The 18878-nt window shown below is 38.9% G+C and overlaps 1 protein-coding gene across 1 annotated transcript in view; it reads left to right on the plus strand.

The window, feature by feature from the left end:
- FRAS1 (Fraser extracellular matrix complex subunit 1) overlaps nucleotides 1-18878 on the plus strand; it is a 466514-nt gene that overhangs the window by 316710 nt on the left and 130926 nt on the right. Inside the window, exons 30-32 of the mRNA XM_022599506.3 lie at nucleotides 8199-8352; nucleotides 13593-13771; nucleotides 18116-18232. Of these exons, the coding sequence (XP_022455214.2) occupies nucleotides 8199-8352; nucleotides 13593-13771; nucleotides 18116-18232 (450 nt within the window). The remainder of the gene's footprint in view (nucleotides 1-8198; nucleotides 8353-13592; nucleotides 13772-18115; nucleotides 18233-18878) is intronic.

Genomic DNA, 18878 nt, shown 5'->3' on the forward strand with positions numbered 1-18878 from the left:
ATCATTCCAGGATATTTGTACAATTATTATCTTTAATTTTCCAAAAGAGGAAACTGAAATAAAGGAGGTTTAAAAACATTTACAGAGGTTTAAAAATGTTTATTTCTCATCAAGGTATTTAGTGACGGATCTGTGATTTCAAATCAAGTGTGTTCTGGCTCCGCACACTTAACCAGATGGCTTTTGTTCATTCTAGCTCATTTTTTTTTTCAGCGGTTTGGTCATATATATTCTTATCCCCTTAATGGACAGAATGGAGGCAGTAATTTAGTCATTTTCTCAATGTCTTATCCAAGAAGTCTGGACCCCAAGCCTCTCCAAATCTTCCCTGTGGGCTCACCACATCTTGTTACAAACAAAGCTATTTATAATCATAAGTCTACTGGAGCCCAAGAAGAAAAAAAATTGCCTTAACTGTTAATGGCTCCCAGTCGTCGTATAGTCAGCCACGATTGATTTTGCTCTGCTAGCCATTTCTGAAGATGGCATGTAAGCCCTTACCCTGAAGCTACCTGTGTATTAAATTTGGAGTAATGACAGTTACTGGCTTATGTCTAGCTGGTGATTTAAATGGAATGACAAAGGGTTTTAGTTCTAATTCCTAGTGAATGGATGTAAAAATTAATCCTAGTGTTGTTCAACATAAAACTTAACCTGGTAAGATAGATGGAAAGGGACTGAGGGATAGAAAAAGGAAGCTTTGTGAGAGCAGGAGCTACTTCAGTATTGCTGCCTTGAGCCAGGCACATTGCAGAAGTTTAGTACGTTTTTGTTGGATGGATAGAGAGATGCGTGGATGCAACAGCTTGAGTTAGGCTGGTGCCTATGTTCCTGCCTTTGAATTGATCCCTTGCATCAGATTCATCAGCCTTACTGGGCACTTCAGCTAATGCTGGGGTGGCCCATCTGAGACTGAGGGTAGGAGCTGTTGGTTCCACTTTTAGTTATCAAGTTCTACATCACTTCCCCAAAATTTATGTTTTTATCCTTGGCCTGGCAGTGAGTAAAATTGACTGCCACCCTCCAGGCTTATACTGAGTTGCTGAGGAGAAAATAGACCCAAGACAGATGTTGAAACATGTTCTGTTGGGGAAGGAGGCAAAAGAATTCAAAAAGATTAAAAGGTAATAAAGAATGCTCTGCTGAACAGGCTTTCATTAACTGGGTGGATTACCAAACCCAAGCCTGCTAGAGATATGATTCTAAAGAAATTCAGAGTCTAATACGGGCTAAAATGTGGGCAGGGAGAAGCCTTGCATGTTGGTGGGTTTCTCTCCGCTGCCGGGCTTTCAAGGAATTTCCTTCTTTTTCATTAATTAAAGCATCTCTGAAAATCATGCCCCTTTTTCTACTTTGGCAATAAATCTGATGATCTTTCTGACCTCACTAGTTGTTGTTTGAGCAGTTATTTTCTGCAACTGGATAATGCTTTGATGTTAAAAGCCCCCAAGTGTCATGCTATGAACTGGATGGAAAATTCTATTGCTGAGAGCCTTCTCTGGCTGTTTGACCTTGGTAAGGCCTGAGTGCAGCTAAAAGCCCTGTTGGGCTTTCCCGCAATTTTCTTAAAACCTGTCCTCCCATGCGTTGTCTTATAGGGACACAGTTTGATTAAAAGGATGTTTGTGAGAGTTATAAATATCAATGGCATCAAAATGTTTATTCCTCTGAATAAGAATCTGCCTGTCTCATAAATAAATAAATCCTCACCACATATCAAGGTTTCACTTTATTGGACCTGCTGAATTGGTTCAATTTAGCATCTTGTAAGGTACATTGTCCGGAGTATACACTCAAAAAGTGTTTGTTGATTACGAAATATGTGTTTGTTTCTTTGTTTATAAAGCAGTTGAAACCTCCATGGAGAGAAGGTTCTGTATCCTTGACCTGAAGCTGCAGTTTCTGAGGCACATACACACACTGGCAAACACAAAAACAGTGCAATTATCTCTCCATTGTTCTTCATTCTGGTAAATAGCATCTATCTTTCACCTTATATGTGCCACCCCCCATAATCCTTCCCTAAAATCCACAGTGCCTTCCAAGATTAAATTTTAAAAGCTATGGTATAAATGAGCTGTAACAAATTAAAGTATTTTTACAGAATAAATAAAATGTGAGGGTTGCTGTTATATCTAATTACAGTCATATTCTATTTAATAAAGTTAAAAAATTTTTGTCTTGAGTATTTTGGCTTGGGGTTGGGGTACACCATCATATTTGAGCTCATCATTTATGTTCCAATCTTTAATTGGGGAGGGGGGGAGTTTTCATTTTGTTTGTGGGATTTTTCCTCCAAATGATAAGGTCACGCATGGGCCTTTACTTCTGGTTTACAACATTAATATCTTTATTTGTAATCAGTATATGATGACTAAACTTTATAGCCAGCATTTCTTTATGCCTATTGTTCTATGAAATTAATTAGTAGAACCATTTAATTTAAAGCACTGTTTTAATTATGCCCCCATAATCCCTTGTTGAGATTTCATTTTCTTCTAATGTGGTACCCTGAAGGATATATAAAACATACCCTAGGCAGAAGATTCTTCAACTGAAATTATTAATTTCTTGAATTTACAGGGATATATGCAGGAATATATTGTGCAGAAAAAAAACTACAGGCATACTTCGTTTTATTGCACTTTGCGGATACTGTGTTTTTTAGAAATTGAAGGTCTGTGGCAACCCTGCATTGAGCAAGTCTATCAGGGCCATTTTTTTTCCAACAGCATTTGCTCCCTTCATGTCTCTGTGTCACATTTTGGTAATTTTTGCAATATTGCAGACTTTTTAATTATTATTATTATATTATGGTGATCAGTGATCTTTGATGTTACTATTGAAGAAAGAGTATGACTTGCTGAAGGCTCAGATGATGGTTGGCAGTTTTTGCAATGAATTTTAACTAAGGTATGGACATTGGTTTTTTTAGACATAATGCTATTACACACTTAGTAGACTACAGTAGAATGTAAACATCATTTTTATATGCACTGGGAAACCAAAAAATTTGCGTGACTTATTTCATTGCGATGTTTGCTTTATTACAGTGGTCTGGAACCAAACCCACAATATCGCCAAGGTGTGCCTGTATAAGGAGATAAAAAAATTGCAAAATGTCAGAACCACAGGGGAAATTAGGTTAAAATTTATTTTGGACATGTTAGCTGTAGAAATGGTGGTGTATAGACTTCTATTCATCTTTTCTTGAATCTTCCCTGACACTCTCCCAAAACAAAGCAGCTGTTAAAACCATCTTCTTCCTAAGAAGTTGGAAGAATTATACTTCTTTTCCTTAGATAGTTGTCTGTTTTCTTTTTATGTACTGTAAACAAACAATTCAGAAACAGAGGCATATGTATTATTCTGTTATAGGTGTAAATGTTCTTAAAGGCTTGCCTGTGGAGTTTGGGAGAAACATTCTAGGCCCATCGTGATCTCTGTTCTGGGCCACGCTTCTCACACTTCAGCATGACTCCACATCTCCCGGGATCTTATCAAAACATAAGTGGAAATGCATCAAACTAAAATGCTGTGCCCGAAGGAAGCCATCAACAAAATGAAAAGGCAACCTACAGAATGGGAGAAAATATTTGAAACCATCTATCTGAAAAGGGGTTAATATCCAAAATATATAAGGAACTCAATAGCCCGCCCCCCCTCCCAAAAAAAAAGATTACAAAAGGAGCTAAGGACCTGCATAGACATTTTTCAAAAGAAGACAAATGGCCAACAGGTACATGAAAACGTGCTCAACATCACTAATCATCAGGAAAAAGGCAAATCAAAACCACAATGAGACACCACCTCACATCTGTTAGAATGGGTGCTCTCAAAAAGACAAAAGATAACAAGTGCTGATGAGGGTGTGGAGAAAAGGGAACCTTTATACACTGTTGGCGGGAATGTACATTGGTACGGCCACTAGGGAAAACAAGTATGGAGGCCCCTCAAAAAATTAAAAATAGAATTACTGTTTGATCCAGCAATCCCATTTCGGGGTATATGTCCAGAGGAAATGAAGTCAGTGTCTTGAAGAGACATCTGCACTCCCATGTTTATTGCAGGACTATTTACAATAGCCAAGCTATAAAAACAACCTAAGTGACCTAGTGAAACTTAAAAGCTTTTTCACAGCAAAGGAAACCATAAAAAAGATGAAAAGACAACCCTCAGGACGGGAGAAAATATTTGCAAACGAAGCAACTGACGAAGGATTAATCTCCAAAATATACAAGCAGCTCAATATCAAAAAAACAAACACCCCAAGCCAAAAATGGGCAGAAGACCTAAATAGACATTTCTCCAAAGAAGATATACAGATTGCCAACAAACGCATGAAAGAATTCTGAACATCATTAATCATTAGAGAAATGCAAATCAAAACTACAATGAGGTATCACCTCACACCAGTCAGAATGGCCATCATCAAAAAATCTACAGGGTTTCCCTGGTGGCGCAGCGGTTGAGAATCTGCCTGCTAATGCAGGGGACACGGGTTCGAGCCCTGGTCTGGGAGGATCCCACATGCCATGGAGCAACTAGGCCCGTGAGCCACAACTACTGAGCCTGCGCGTCTGGAGCCTGCGCTCCGCAATAAGAGAGGCCACGATAGTGAGAGGCCCGTGCACCGCAATGAAGAGTGGCCCCCACTTGCCACAACTAGAGAAAGCCCTCGCACAGAAATGAAGATGCAACACAGCAAAAATAAATGAATAAATTAGTAAACTCCTATCCCCAACATCTTCTTAAAAAAAAATCTACAAACAATAAATGCTGGAGAGGGTGTGGAGAAAAGGGGACCCTCTTGCACTGGTGGTGGGAATGTAAATTGATACAGCCACTATGGAGAACAGAATGGAGGTTCCTTAAAACACTAAAAATAGAACTACCATATGACCCAGGAATCCCACCACTGAGCATATACCCTGAGAAAACCATAATTCAAAAATAGTCATATACCACAATGTTCATTGCACCTCTACTTATAATAGCCAGGACATGGAAGCAACCTAAGTGTCCATCAACAGATGAATGGATAAAGAAGATGTGGCACATATATACAATGGAATATTACTCAGCCATAAAAAGAAACGAAACTGAGTTATTTGTAGTGAGGTGGATGGACCTCGAGTCTGTCATACAGAGTAAAGTAAGTCAGAAAGAGAAAAACAAATACCGTATGCTAACACGTATATATATGGAATCTAAAAAAAAAAAAAAACGGTTCTGATGAACCTAGGGGCAGGACAGGAATGAAGACACAGACATAGAGAATGGACTTGAGGACATGGGGAGGGGGATGGGTAAGCTGGGACGAAGTGAGAGAGTGGCATGGACATATATACACTACCAAACGTAAAATAGATAGCTAGTGGGAAGCAGCCGCATAGCACAGGGAGATCAGCTCGGTGCTTTGTGACCACCTAGAGGGGTGGGATAGGGAGGGTGGGAAGGAGATGCAAGAGGGAGGAGATATGGGGATATACGTGTACATACAGCTGATTAACTTTGTTATACAGCAGAAACTAACACAACATTGTAAAGGAATTATACTCCAATAAAGATGTTAAAAGAAAAACGAAAACCTAAGTGTCCATCAACGGATGAATGGATAAACAAAATGTGGTTGTGTATACAATGGAATATTATTCAGCCTTAAAAAGAAGGAAATCCTGTCATTTGCGACTGCATAGATGAGCCTTTAAAATAAGCTAAGCACAAAGACAAATACTGCACACTCTCACTTATATTTGTAACCTTAAAGAAGCCAGACTCATAAAAGCAGGGTAGAATGGTGGTTGCTGGGTGGAGGGGGGGAAACTGGGAGATATTGGTCAAAGGTACAAAGATCCAGTTATAAGAGATGAATAATTCTGTAGTTCTAACTGGTGATTATACTAACATGGTGATTATACTTAATAATACTGTATTGCGTACTTGCTAAGAGAGTTGATCTTAAGTGTTTTCGCCACACACAAATATTTATAACTATGTGAGGTGGCGGACGGCTTAATTAGTTTGATTGTGGTAGTCATTTCACAATCTATACATATATCAAAACATCATGTTGTACACCTGAAATATATACAATTTTTATTTGTCAAGTATACTTCAGTAAAGCTGGTGAAAAAATTAAAATGCAGATTCTAATGCAGAAGGTCTGATTCAGAAGGTCTGAGAGTCTAAAATTCTAAGAAGCGCCCATATGTTGCTGGTCTCCGAACACTGACTTGCAAGAACTGTCTCCTAAAAATTGACACTTACACAGGAGTTACAGAGAATTGTACTGATAAAGTATAGTCAATATAGAAATGTAGTAGGAGAGATATCAGGGCACGCTGCTTATTTACTTGCTTGGAATTTGAAAAACCACACTGCCTCATCGGTCCAAGAATGTGGTTGCTGTGTGTGACTGATCTCCATCACATAATCAAACGTGATAGACTGCTGCTATTAGAAAAATTTCTAGCAATTAATCTTCCTGGGTCCAAATGTATTATGTTATATAAAACGGCTGGAGTGAATAGGGCCCTTTCCCCCAGAATTCTGGTAGGTAACATGCAAAGTTCTTGGCACACTTTGATGTTTTCATAAATAATGTGGTAAATCAATTGTGAGAGAAAAAAATTCTGTGGGATTTTGCCCCTGAGCACCAATCACATGGGAGGTACGCTGGCTGCTGTCCTCCTGGGCACTGACACTTTCTTGGTGATTGTGGTGAAAATAGCTGTGACCACCTCCTGAGAGGCGCAAATGCTCTCAAGTGACAGCAAATGAATATTTGTTTTCTTCTGTTCATTCCTTCTTGGGAATGCTGTTTGCTCTGTTCTGTTTACTGACATATTTGAAAGTAATAGCAATAATTTAGAATAACATCCCTTCTGAAATGCCCTATTTGAAAACATCAGATTTACCGATTTTGCAAGTACGAAAACTGAACACAGGCAGCCTCACTGATCCCATTCTGTGGAAAATGTCAATTAGGAGGCTTTGAAAGAGGCTTGCAAATCAGCACTTTTTAATGACGTTAGCTTTAGCAATTAGAATGGTTGCCTTCTCAGGAGCGCTAAGTACGTGATTTCTTCCAGTCAGCTATTCCCAACTGTTGTTTCTAAGGGCTTCACTTTCAATCAGTCATCGAGGCCTGTCAGTTTGGCCTCTGTAGTGTTTCTGGAATCTGTTTCTAACTATTCATTCCCACTGCAATCACCTTTTCATCTTCTCTCACCTGAGCCATTACAAGAACTTGTTAAATGGTTTCTGCAGCCCCAGATTCACGCCACCTCCAGCCTCTCCCATCTCTTGCTGCTGGAGGTTCTCCAAAACCCAAACCTGAGCATCCCATTTCCTTCCCTGAAGATTCGTGTTGACTTTACAGTGCCTACAAGCTAAATGGAGGCTTACAGCACAGCTTCTACCTTCTACTAGCCTACATTAGGGGTCACTTTTTATTCACCCCCTCCCCTAGCTCCCTAGACTCTGCTTGCCCAGTCACTTGGATATTTTATTAAGCACAGAGTGCATTGTCTCATGTCTTTGCTTAGGCTGGGCCCTCTTCCTGGAGTCTGTTTCACTTAGAAAGTCCATTCTTTGTCATTCAAGAATTAAATGGTATTTCCATAGGAAAGCCTTCCTGACCGTTCCTTCCCCAAAGAGGAAATCTCCTTTTTCCTTTATTCTCCCACAGTACCCTGCTCAAGCTTCTTCTAGACCATCACTTGTGACGCAGCCTAACTATTTTATATGTCTGTCTGCCCCACGAGACTGTATGTTCTGAAACTGAGGTCTTATTTCAGCCAGCCTTATATACCTCAGGCCTCTAGCAAAAGATCTGGCATATAATAGGTGTCTAATGAATAGTTCTTGAATATAGGGGGATGGGGAAGATGGAAAGACAGGTAGATGGACAAATGAAAGAAAGAAATGGAGAGACTTAATCTCCCTGAATGATACAAGTTATGTACTTATTATGAATTAGGAGAAAAAGTAGGATATATGTATGTACATATATACAGACACATGTATATACCTACACATAATTACACATACACTGTTCACAGTATGACTCTAAAGCTATGAATCTCTTATTAGGCAATCTTTAGCAGCAATAGGACCTAACAACTTATGTTTTTAAGGACCAGTATTTTCTTTTTTTTGCTTGGACCTAATTCTGTACTCTCTCTTTATCCTAGAATGATAGAGGTCTTCGACTTGTGGCTAATTCAGTGGTGTGGGTTCCAGAAGGCGGGATGCTGCAGATTACCAACAGAATCTTACAGGCTGAAGCTCCAGGTGCCAGAGCCTCAGAAATCATCTACAAAATTACACAGGAGCACCCCCAATTTGGTAACTCGTTTTTTCCCTTGTCATGATGTCATCATTGCATTCAGCAGTCTTGGACTTGCTTTTGTACAAAGCCACACAGCCAGGGTGTGTTTCCAGTGAACTCAGCTTTCTAATACCCCAGGCATCCCCTTTAAAGACAGAATAATCACAATAGCTATCATTGCTATATACATATTATTGGTATGCTAAGTAATGTAAACATAGTATAGTTAAACCTAAAATTTAAGTTTTAAAACAACTACATTTTACAGAGAAAGTAACTTGTTAAAAGTCACCTGGCTAATAATATGTCAATACAGTGTCAAACCTCAGGCTTTCAAACTCCACCTTGTGTCCCTCCCAGAACATCACTGCACTTCTTGAGACTTTCTTTTTAAGAAAAGACTTTACATAAAAACATTTCTCAAGATCTCCATTGTTACTTCCACTTCTAGCAAGATAGTAGAGTATGATAACCCATCATCATCACCTAGAAATGATGGATAAAAGAGATTCAGAGCTATAAGGCAATCATAGCTGACCTCCCAAGAATACAGAGAAATCTCCAAGTGCCAGACACAGAGAAGGAACTGAAAGCCAATCTGGGCAGGAGCTGATGGCATAGCTTGCCTGAGGGGTTGTTTGTATCTCTCAGTAACCTGGGGGCTTGGGATTTAATGCCCGTGCAGAGACAGAAAGTTGGAATTAAGACAAGAAGCTCACTAGCACAGAGAGATGGCAAAGAAATTTACCTGTGTTTCCCAGGGCTCAGAGGGAGCAAAAAGAGTCTGCTGAGAATTCAGAAATTCAGGCCTGTTTCTCCTGAAGATCCAAGGTTAAGTTATACTGTGTGCATAGTCTGAGAAACCCAAAGCTGAGGCATTAATATGAAAATTGACCTCAGGCCAATGGTACTTCCTGGGTCCCTTGCAGAAACTAGTATTAACTGCTGTGGAATGTCCACCCTCAACTCCAGACCACACAAGATTCTCACAGATAAAACCACTGAAGATTAACTCAGAATTCAGAATTACAGAACATATGAAGAAACAATCTATAGTACCATAACTAAAACAAACAAGAAGATTAAAACCCCAAGGTTTCCAATGAAGGAACAAGCTTACAAAAACTATGAAATAAGCATATTTAAAAAGATTTAAAGACACAAAAGAAGGGATCGAAACTGTAAGGAGATGACAAAATGTTATAAAAATAAAAACAACAGGCAGGTAGATATTTTAAAAGAAATAATCACCTGAAAATGAAAAATATATTCATTAAAATTGCTTGGCGTGACAAATAGCAGAGAAATAACATTCTGTTTTTCCTCAGGTTTATCAGATTTTTTAAATTGTGTATTTCCTGTGCTGAGGAAAAAATCAACGTTTGTACTATTTAAAAATAAGTATAGAGTCCACAAAGGCATTGAAAAGCATAATCTAATCAAGAATTGATAGAATTATAAAGCAGTCAGTCTAGCTGGGCTGTCATTTATTATAGTTGTGTAACCTTGAGGAAGGCAGGTGGACCCCCTTGAGCCATAAGTTTCTTTGAAAGATGAAGCTAGATATGTTTTTAACTTTTTATTTTAAAATAATTTTAGACTTACTGAAATGTTGCAAAAATATGTTGCAAAGAGCTCTTGAATATCCTTTATCCAGCTTCCTCCATTGTTAACATCTTACATAATCATAGGACAATAATCAAAACCAGGAAATTAGCATTGATACAATGCTGTTAATTAGTTCACAGACCTTATTCAACTTTGCCGTATTTCACCCACTGATTTTAAGCTAGACAATGTTTAAGTCCTTTTCAGCTCTAAAAACCTTTGACTGGTTTGATGTATTAAATTCTTTACCTTTGTCTTGAGCATTAAAAGTCAAAAAATTAAATTTCCTAAAGATAGCCCAATATCCCAATATTCCGTTTAAGTATTAAATAGAACAATGCGGAATTAAGTGATTTTTTTAAAGCCATTTCAGCTTGATAAATGCCATGTAAGTAAGCCTGACTCACGTGACCCTTTCCTAATATAACTCTCTTAATTAACTTCTTCCTATGAACATAATCCTATTTCTGTGTGTTCAGAGCTCCCTACTGGTAATAATCAAATCGCATTACCCTTAGGAGCCATTCAGGAGTGGAAAAGGAGGTGGGAATGAGAAGCCCACTTAACGCAAATCTTTTTTTTTTTTTAATTTCTTTTTTTTTTTTTGGCTGCGTTGGGTCTTCGTTGCTGCGCGGGCTTTCTCTAGCTGCCGAGAGCGGGGGCTACTCTTCATTGCGGTGCAGGGGCTCCTCATTGCGGTGGCTTCTCTTGTTGCAGAGCACGGGCTCTAGGCGCACATGCTTCAGTAGTTGCAGCGCACAGCCTCAGTAATTGTGGCATGCGGGCTCTAGAGTGCAGGCTCAGTAGTCGTGGCGCACAGGCTTAGTTGCTCCATGGCATGTGGGATCTTCCCGGACCAGGGATCGATCCTGTGTCCCCTGCATTAGCAGGTGGATTCCTAACCACTGTGCCACCAGGAAAATCCCGAGATTCTAATTCTTAATACCTATTACATTTTCCCATAAAGTTTCTTGGTTAAAATATTGAGCTCAGTGTAAAGGAAATCACTAGTAGATGTTATTTTCTGTTTTTTAAGCCTGGACTGTTTTTTAAACCTGGATTTTCATATATTTAGAGTCATCTCCTTGATTTTGTCATACTATGATAAAAGCAGAGGTGAGGTATTACGCAAAAGCTCTCACCTCGATGGAGTGAACCCTACAAAATATCGGTATTTCTCCCTGTCTACTCGTGGGCTTGGCACAAAGGTACCTTGTATTCATCATACCCTGTGCTGAACTCTAACTCTTCATCTTTTCTTCTACCAGCTCATCCCATTTGTGGCATCGCTTCCCTACACATCACCCAACCTAATAGGTGATCATCTGATTCTTCCCTCTTTCTTACTGTTTACAGCCACATTTGTCAAGTTCTGTTGCTTCCACTTCCTCAATGATTCTTGTATCTGTTTACGTGTTTCCAATCTTACCTCTGTTGCTTTAGTTCAGGTTCCCATCTCTCATCTGGATTTTACAGCAGATTTATAGTTGACCAAACTGTCCACATAATTGTTAGCCACTATTGTTATCATTTTTATAAAATAAAGTCCAGCCCCTTTAACAGAACTTTCACGTATATTCTGTGTTCTAAATCACTTCGTGCCATGAACCTACTGAAAATCGCACAGAGGCTCCCAGGTGCTTATGGGGCTGATCTCAAGGGGAAGGAACTGCATCTTACTGATCTTTGAGCCCCCCACCCCAAAGGGCTAACCACAGTAGCTAGCCCTTAACAGGTGTTCACTGACTGTTTACTGAGTTGAAATTAATGGGATTAACCAGCATCCTATGATTCCTGTTAATTTGCATAGTATCGCAATGTTTTGTTTTGTTTTTTTTAATCTGAAAAATAGGTTTATTTCATTAGGACTTGTTAGGAAAATTCTGCTTTGCCTTCCTATTATAAAGCAGAATAGTCAGGAAATTGGCATTTGAATGTTTTCTGTTTTTCTACTCTCCACATTTTCACTGTGGAAATCTCCTTCCAGACTATTTTGCAACTACTCACATTCATAAACAGTCCGCATCCTGGGAAAGCATGTTTATTAGCAGGATCTTATGAACAGAAGTTGAACCAGGGAGAGATGGGTAATGGAATTGGTGACTTAAGTATAAATGAGAAACAGTACAAGAAAGAAACTAGAGTGAGTTGATTCTACACATGATTATTTTAAGAATAAAATAAGAATATTGATGTTTTTCTATTACTTCAGTATTTCATCACTATCCAGGATATTATGTGCATTTTTAACTTGAATTTAGTGCCTATAAATATTAGAATGAGTATTTCCTTTGAATAAGAGAACACATTTCTCTGGGGTAATCAAAGTGCACTATCAATTACCTGATATGTCTAGGGCACTAAGATCTGGGTATCCTCCTACAGAACATTTAAAAGATGTATGCAGTTTCTCTCTCTTTCTCTCTCTCCCACACACACACACATACACACACATTCTTCTCTCCCTCTTACTATCGGAGAGGTAGAGAGACTTCTTTCAGATTTATTGTTAGATGCATTTTCATGAGAACGTGGCTTGTTTTTAGCAGTTCATCCATTCTTCTCCTTGGTCTTCATTTGAAGGCATATTCTCCTTGGGAAATTTTGATTGTTTCTATAACACCTTTGTATTTTCAATCTCACTTTAAGAAAATAGTAGCTTCAGGTTAAGAATAAGCAATAGAAACAGATTGGTGGTGTTGGTGGTGATGTTTAGATTTAGATTTCATTGCTTCAATTCTAAGAAAGTTTAGAAAATGAAGGAGGAGAAAACATGATCAGTTATTTATCAAGGTAATTGTTGGTCTGTGAACATAAAATAACCATGACGGGTAACAGGGTTTCATGACCAGGAAAATGAGCTTCAGATTCAAATCCCAGCTCCTTCGCTTCAGACTTGTGTGACCTCAAACAAGTTATTGAACTTCTCTGAGCATAAAGAACTTTGTCTTTAAAATGGAGATGACAATAGCATCTTCAGAAGGATTAAATAGCATAATAAGGATAACCAACATTCTTTGCAAGCACCTATGAAGTATGTACTATTATTCTCATTTTACCAATGAGGAACAGAGACTTATAATACCTAAGTAAGCTCACCCAGCTTGATGTGGTGGAACTGGGTTTGAACCACTATGTAAAGTGCTTCATGCAGCACCTGTCATATGCATTCAAGTGTTAGCTATTATCATTTTCATTTTAAGAACTCTTCCAAGGATGATTTTTTCTGAATTTTTTCTAATTTCCCCTTGTGTTTACACCAAAAAATTTCCTGGTTAGAAAACATTTTCTGTTCATAGACAGCTGTGGGTAGAAATGAATCCATTCAATTCCCAGTATTTGCAGTGTTCATGACTATTTGGGTCTCCTTATATAATTTTAGTAGGTAAAAGTCAGTAACTTCATACATGAATTGCCCTCGAATGGCTTTTAGCTCTTTTAATTGAAAGACTGGGAATTTTATGTCTAAAGTTGGATTTTATGATATCTGTTGAATCCTGTGTTAATATCTTTTCCTTCACCTTGGATAAAAATAAAGAAGCACATCATATCTTTTCTGTTTAAAATAAAAGTGGTAGAAAAGGAGACGAAAGCTCTGATTTACTTTTACTTTTCCCAGGGGTCCTCACTAACTGTGTGGCTTTCCTAGGGGAGGTGGTCCTTGTGTTTAATATGCCTGCAGACAGCCCCGCAGACGAAGGGCAGCACCTTCCTGATGGGAGGACAGCAACTCCCACCAGCACGTTCACCCAGCAAGACATCAACGAAGGCATCGTGTGGTACCGGCACTCAGGGCTCCCAGCCCAGAGTGACTCCTTCCACTTTCAGGTACCCTCTGCTTCCTGAATCTTCTGATGTCTGGATAGTCTGATAAAAACCATCACCCTTATTTATAAACAACTCAGGTCATTTTCTGTGATTGCCTGGAAGTCACATTTGGGAGAAGAAAAAAATGTAACTAGTAACATTGAGAAATTTTTTTTTTAATCTGTCAATTCAGCCTTCTGGGTGTCTCTACAAGCAGAGTCATTCTACAACAAAGAGGTATATAATAGATAATGGCTGAAGTGTTTGGAAAAAAGTGTTTTCAAAATGTTAAAATACCACATGGAGAAAAAAGTCTTATTTTCTTTTTTCAAATGTTTTTGGAACATTTAACCATCTTATGATAAGGTCATGGACAGAGCAGCCAGACCCACTGGGTTCACGTTTCACTTCTGCCATGTACTAGCTTTGAGAAAATTACTTGGGCAAAATCCTTGTGCTTCAGTTTCCTCATCTGTAAAATAGCATTACTGTAAGGATTTAATGAGTTAATACATATAAAGCATTTAGAATAGTGCCTGTTAACCGTGTAAGGGTGTGTGACTACCATTTATGGAGACTGGTCAAATACCAGTGCTGTAGACTGGATGTTTGTGTCCCCGCCAAAGTTCATATGTTGAAATCCTACCCCTCCATGTGATGGTATATGGAGGGGAGGCCTTTGATTAGAATTAGATGAGGTCATGAGGGTTGGGCCCTCATGAATGGGATTAGCATACTTACAAGAGTCATGCTTGCTCCCCCTCTCTGCTGCCCGCCACGGGGAAACAGTGAAAAGTCGGCAGTCCACAATCCAGAAGAGGGCCCTCACTAGAACCCAACCATACTGGCACCTTGATCTCAGACTTCTAGCCTCCAGAGCTGTGAGAAATAAATTTCTATTGTTTATAAGCCACCCAGTCTATGGTATTTTTGTTAGAGTAGCCTGAGCCAACTGAGGCAACCAGACTGTAAGGTTGGTTTAATTTATTCTGTCCATAAATTAAAGAACAAGAAATTATTCTGGGCACATTCCCTGACTACTATGAAGTACAATTAGAAATTAATAATAAAAGGGCAAAAAAAAATCAAACCATTTGGAATTCCTTAATAATTACTAGTTCTAAATGGAAATCAAAATGGCAAACTATTAAGAAATATTGATCAGGAGGAAACAACTTATCAGAACTTAAATGATGTGGACAAAGTAATACTCGGAAGAAAATCGATGGCCTTAAGCTCTTATTGTTGAACAGAAAAGCATGAAAATTAATGGACTAAATATTCAACTCAAGAAGCTGGAGAACCACAGAGAAGCCGAAAGAAAGCGAAAGGAAGGCATTTATAGAGGTAAAAGAGGAATTGACTAATTATAAGATGCTAGAATTAGTAAATAAGTACAAAACCTGAATCTTTGGAAAGACCCATAAAATTAGACAAACCTCTGTCAAGGATAATTTGGAAATAAATAATGGAACAGAAACACAAAGGAATGAGGAAGTATGAATGAGAAAGACCATTTAAGCATAGATACAGAAAAGATTTGGGGAAAGTGTCAGGGAAAATATAAGGAAGCCCTCATGGTGATCAGCCAAAGCAGCATCACAGTCCCTCTAAGTCTGAGCCATTTCCTTTGTCTAGGAATCCAGTAGGGGATAAACTACCACGATAGCTCACCTTGTTAAAATTATCATCCATTCTGCTCCTGTTGCCTGGTGTGTACATCTTCATTGTCTGACTAATTTATATTGTGTAAAAAGTGTGCTTCCCCAGAGAGCTAGTTGAAATAAACCTGGAAACAGTTAAAATGGGATTATACTGAACACACTGAGTGTCCAATGAGTGAGCAAACATTATGTGCCCTTTGCCCAAGTTAATTTTTCAATTTTAGCACCTGGGGACTCAACAGTCCTCAAATAATGAGTCAGAATGGAAGCAAAGACCTCAATCAAAAGAAGTCACCTCAACAAACTCCTCAGATCTGCCTTTGCCTTCATTATCAGTATGGAGCATTTCCCTGGAAAGTCATTCTCAGCACCTGCTAAAATGATATGTGATTGCTTTTGCAAGTTGGTTACTAAGTGGGTTATTATAAAATAGCAAAAGTTACTGATTTTTGTAAACAAATTCACTAGAGTTTAAGACTCTAAAAACATCATTACTTAGAAAGTGGTTCCCTTTGGAGGGTCTTCACACATTCTGCTCAAAATGTGTTTAGAACTCCTACCTGAAATCTCCTTCAAAATCTGTGGGATATTCTTTAGCATATCCTCAGTAGTGACAATATATCATCCTTTGGAAGTGGATTTTAAAATAAAACCCTATAGCCCAAAGTCATTCAGAATCGTGTCTGGAAAAAAGAAGAGTAGCAATTATTTTTGGTTAAAACAAGGAGTAATTATGAAATAACAAGCTCAGTTTTCTTACATGATTTGTGAACCCCCTCTGAAGCATTTCAAAAAGTACATTTTGAACACTGACAGCATCTTTACTGCAAGTATGAAACAGCTCTCTGGGATCATTTTCTCTTGGATGTGAAGGTTTTGGTATGTTTGTTTTTAAAATCTCATGGTTTGATAGGCTTATCTCATATTTTGATGTGAAATGACACAAACACTGTAGCTACGTGCTAAAATAAATGGTTGGCAACTTTCCCCATTCATCATTTTAGTGTCCCTTAGGATTTTAGACTATTTAAAAAAGATGCTGTTCTAATGATTCTCCTCTCGTGTCCCTTCTTTTTTATTTTCTTTAAAGCAGAAAATGCAATACAAGGAGTTGTATGGATTTAATTTCGTTTTAATGTTGATGTGCTGTCATGATCCATCGATGCAGCCCATCTGTTACTTTGCATCTAAGACTTGGGATTTGTGTAATGCAAGTGGTATTAAAAAATTAGAGCATGATGGCGTAGTGAGAAGAAAGCAGGCACATTTTTGGCAGGGGAAGGAGCCCTGGTTTTGGCATATTCAGATTACGTTGACATAGCCTCAGGGGATGTAATTTGAAAAAGACCAACATATTTTACACTCGTGTCTTTGCTAGGGAAGCTAGAACTGCGTCCGTTGCTTGGTAATCTGCTCACCTCTCACTTCCTGCAGAGTTCCATTCCTTTTCTTCAAGAGATAGGAGAACATATCTTCCCCTTTCCTGATTTCCTAAAGCTTCCAACTTGAGTCACTGTGGTCCATAGGAAGGTCACAGACCCGCTGACCTGGTTTTAAATACTGACCCTTGTTGGCTATGTGACCTTGACACCTTAACTTTTTGACCTTCAGTTTCCTCATCTGTAAAAAAGGAGATAATAATATCTACTTGATGGGTATTCGGTAAGAAAAGTTTTGAAAAGTAGCTAGCACAGTGCCGAGCCCATGATAAGTGTTCAGTGAATGATAGCTGTGGTTGTTAGTATTATTTATGGTGACACTATAAGATGCCTCCTTGGAAACAAGTTGATATTCTGAGGCTTGAGCTCCAGGTGCCTGATGAGATCAAGGTACAGAGAAGACAGTTTTCCGAGAGGGTGTAACTTTAGAAGACATAGAGAAAGGGCTGCTATTCCTGCCCTTTTTCTCAGGATTTACAGAACCCTGCCCCCTCTCACATGGAATTAACACAACTCACATGGCCACATGGGCCTTAGCAATTCTTCTAACAAGCCTAAGGAGCAGACAATGGAAGGAAGGCGAGTTTAAGGGAACAGGGAGGTAGCACCGAGGAAAGGGAGAGGCTGCATGAGAAAAGCATCATTTTTCAGCATTTCTGAAGCAGGAAAAAGTTGATTTTGTGACCACTATCCTAGTTGTAAATGTTCTTAATCTTGCCTTGCGGTGATGAGGCTGGGATTTGTCATTTATAATCTAGGTGTAGATATCTGTGCTGGGTAAAGACTAAAGTGAAATAAACATCACGTATATTGATATAATGTGTTGTGTATGCTCATAATGAGACACTATGTAGCTATCAAAATTATGTTTTCAAGAATGTTTAATGGTATAGCAAAATATCATAGTATTGTGTTAAGTAAACATTTAGAATATACAATTGTATATAGTTTCACATATACATGGAAAAAAGATTGAACTGAAATGCAGCGATATATTAGTAATGACTATTTCTAGGTAGTGAAATTCTAGATGATTCTTATTCCTTATTTATACCTTCCTGCAACTTCACAATTGCCTAAAATGCTTATGTATCGTTTTTATAATCAGTAAAAAAATGAATCTTAAAACATGAAGAGCAGAATGAAAATTGTAATACAGGAGCATACAGAATTCAAAGACAGATGGTTCAAAAGGGAAAAAATAAACACAGGCAAACATACTCTGCCCACCAGAGGCTCACCAGTGTGCCGTGTCTTTGCAGGTGTCCAGTGCCACGGAGGCTCACGCCCATTTGGAGAGCCGCATGTTCAACATCGCCATCTTACCCCAGACTCCGGAAGCACCCAAACGCTCTCCAGGAGCATCTCTCCACATGACCGTGAGTTGGGTAGCAGGACTCATGGTTTCTGCTTGGAAGAGGCAGGTTGATGGGATGTGACAGAATGCTTGGCTCAGAACATGGGCTCTGGGGTCAAAAATACCAGCCCTGTGAACTCGTTTCTCATTGACTTGAAAGAAGAAACTTAAAATTCCCAGAGTGAAAGGAAGGTTAGAGGGAATCCACTCCAGCCTCCCATCCATTGCTGCTGAGCCCTCTTACAGCATTCCAGACACTCACAGAACCATTCCTTGAGTACCTGGAAGGAATTTCAGGCTTATATCCATTTAATGGTTACTATTTGGGTATAATTATTCAGACAGAGTTCCATCTAGCTGGGAAAACTGTTATTCTGTTTTAGAAGTCCTGTTAGTAGTTTCCTTTCTATTAGAAAAGTTTCCTGGAGAAAGTGATGTCTGTGCTGACTCCAGAAAGATAAGTAGCAAATATCCAAGTGAAGGTTTGGGAGGCAGGTTGGAAAGAATAGTGGGGTGATGGCAAAGGGCATCACCAGGCATAAAAACAACACATGCAAAGACCCAGAGGGGAGAGACAATATGATTGTTGGGAAAATTGCGAACAGTTCAACGAGACTGGAAGATGAGAGAGGCTGAAAGGGAGTGGTGAGCCTGTGGGGTTTTGCGAG

Source organism: Delphinapterus leucas, chromosome 5 (genome assembly GCF_059928025.1).
Source record: "Delphinapterus leucas isolate spDelLeu-1000000601 "Yukka" chromosome 5, BTC_Dleu_Yukka2, whole genome shotgun sequence".
Classification (NCBI taxonomy): Eukaryota; Metazoa; Chordata; class Mammalia; order Artiodactyla; family Monodontidae; genus Delphinapterus; species Delphinapterus leucas.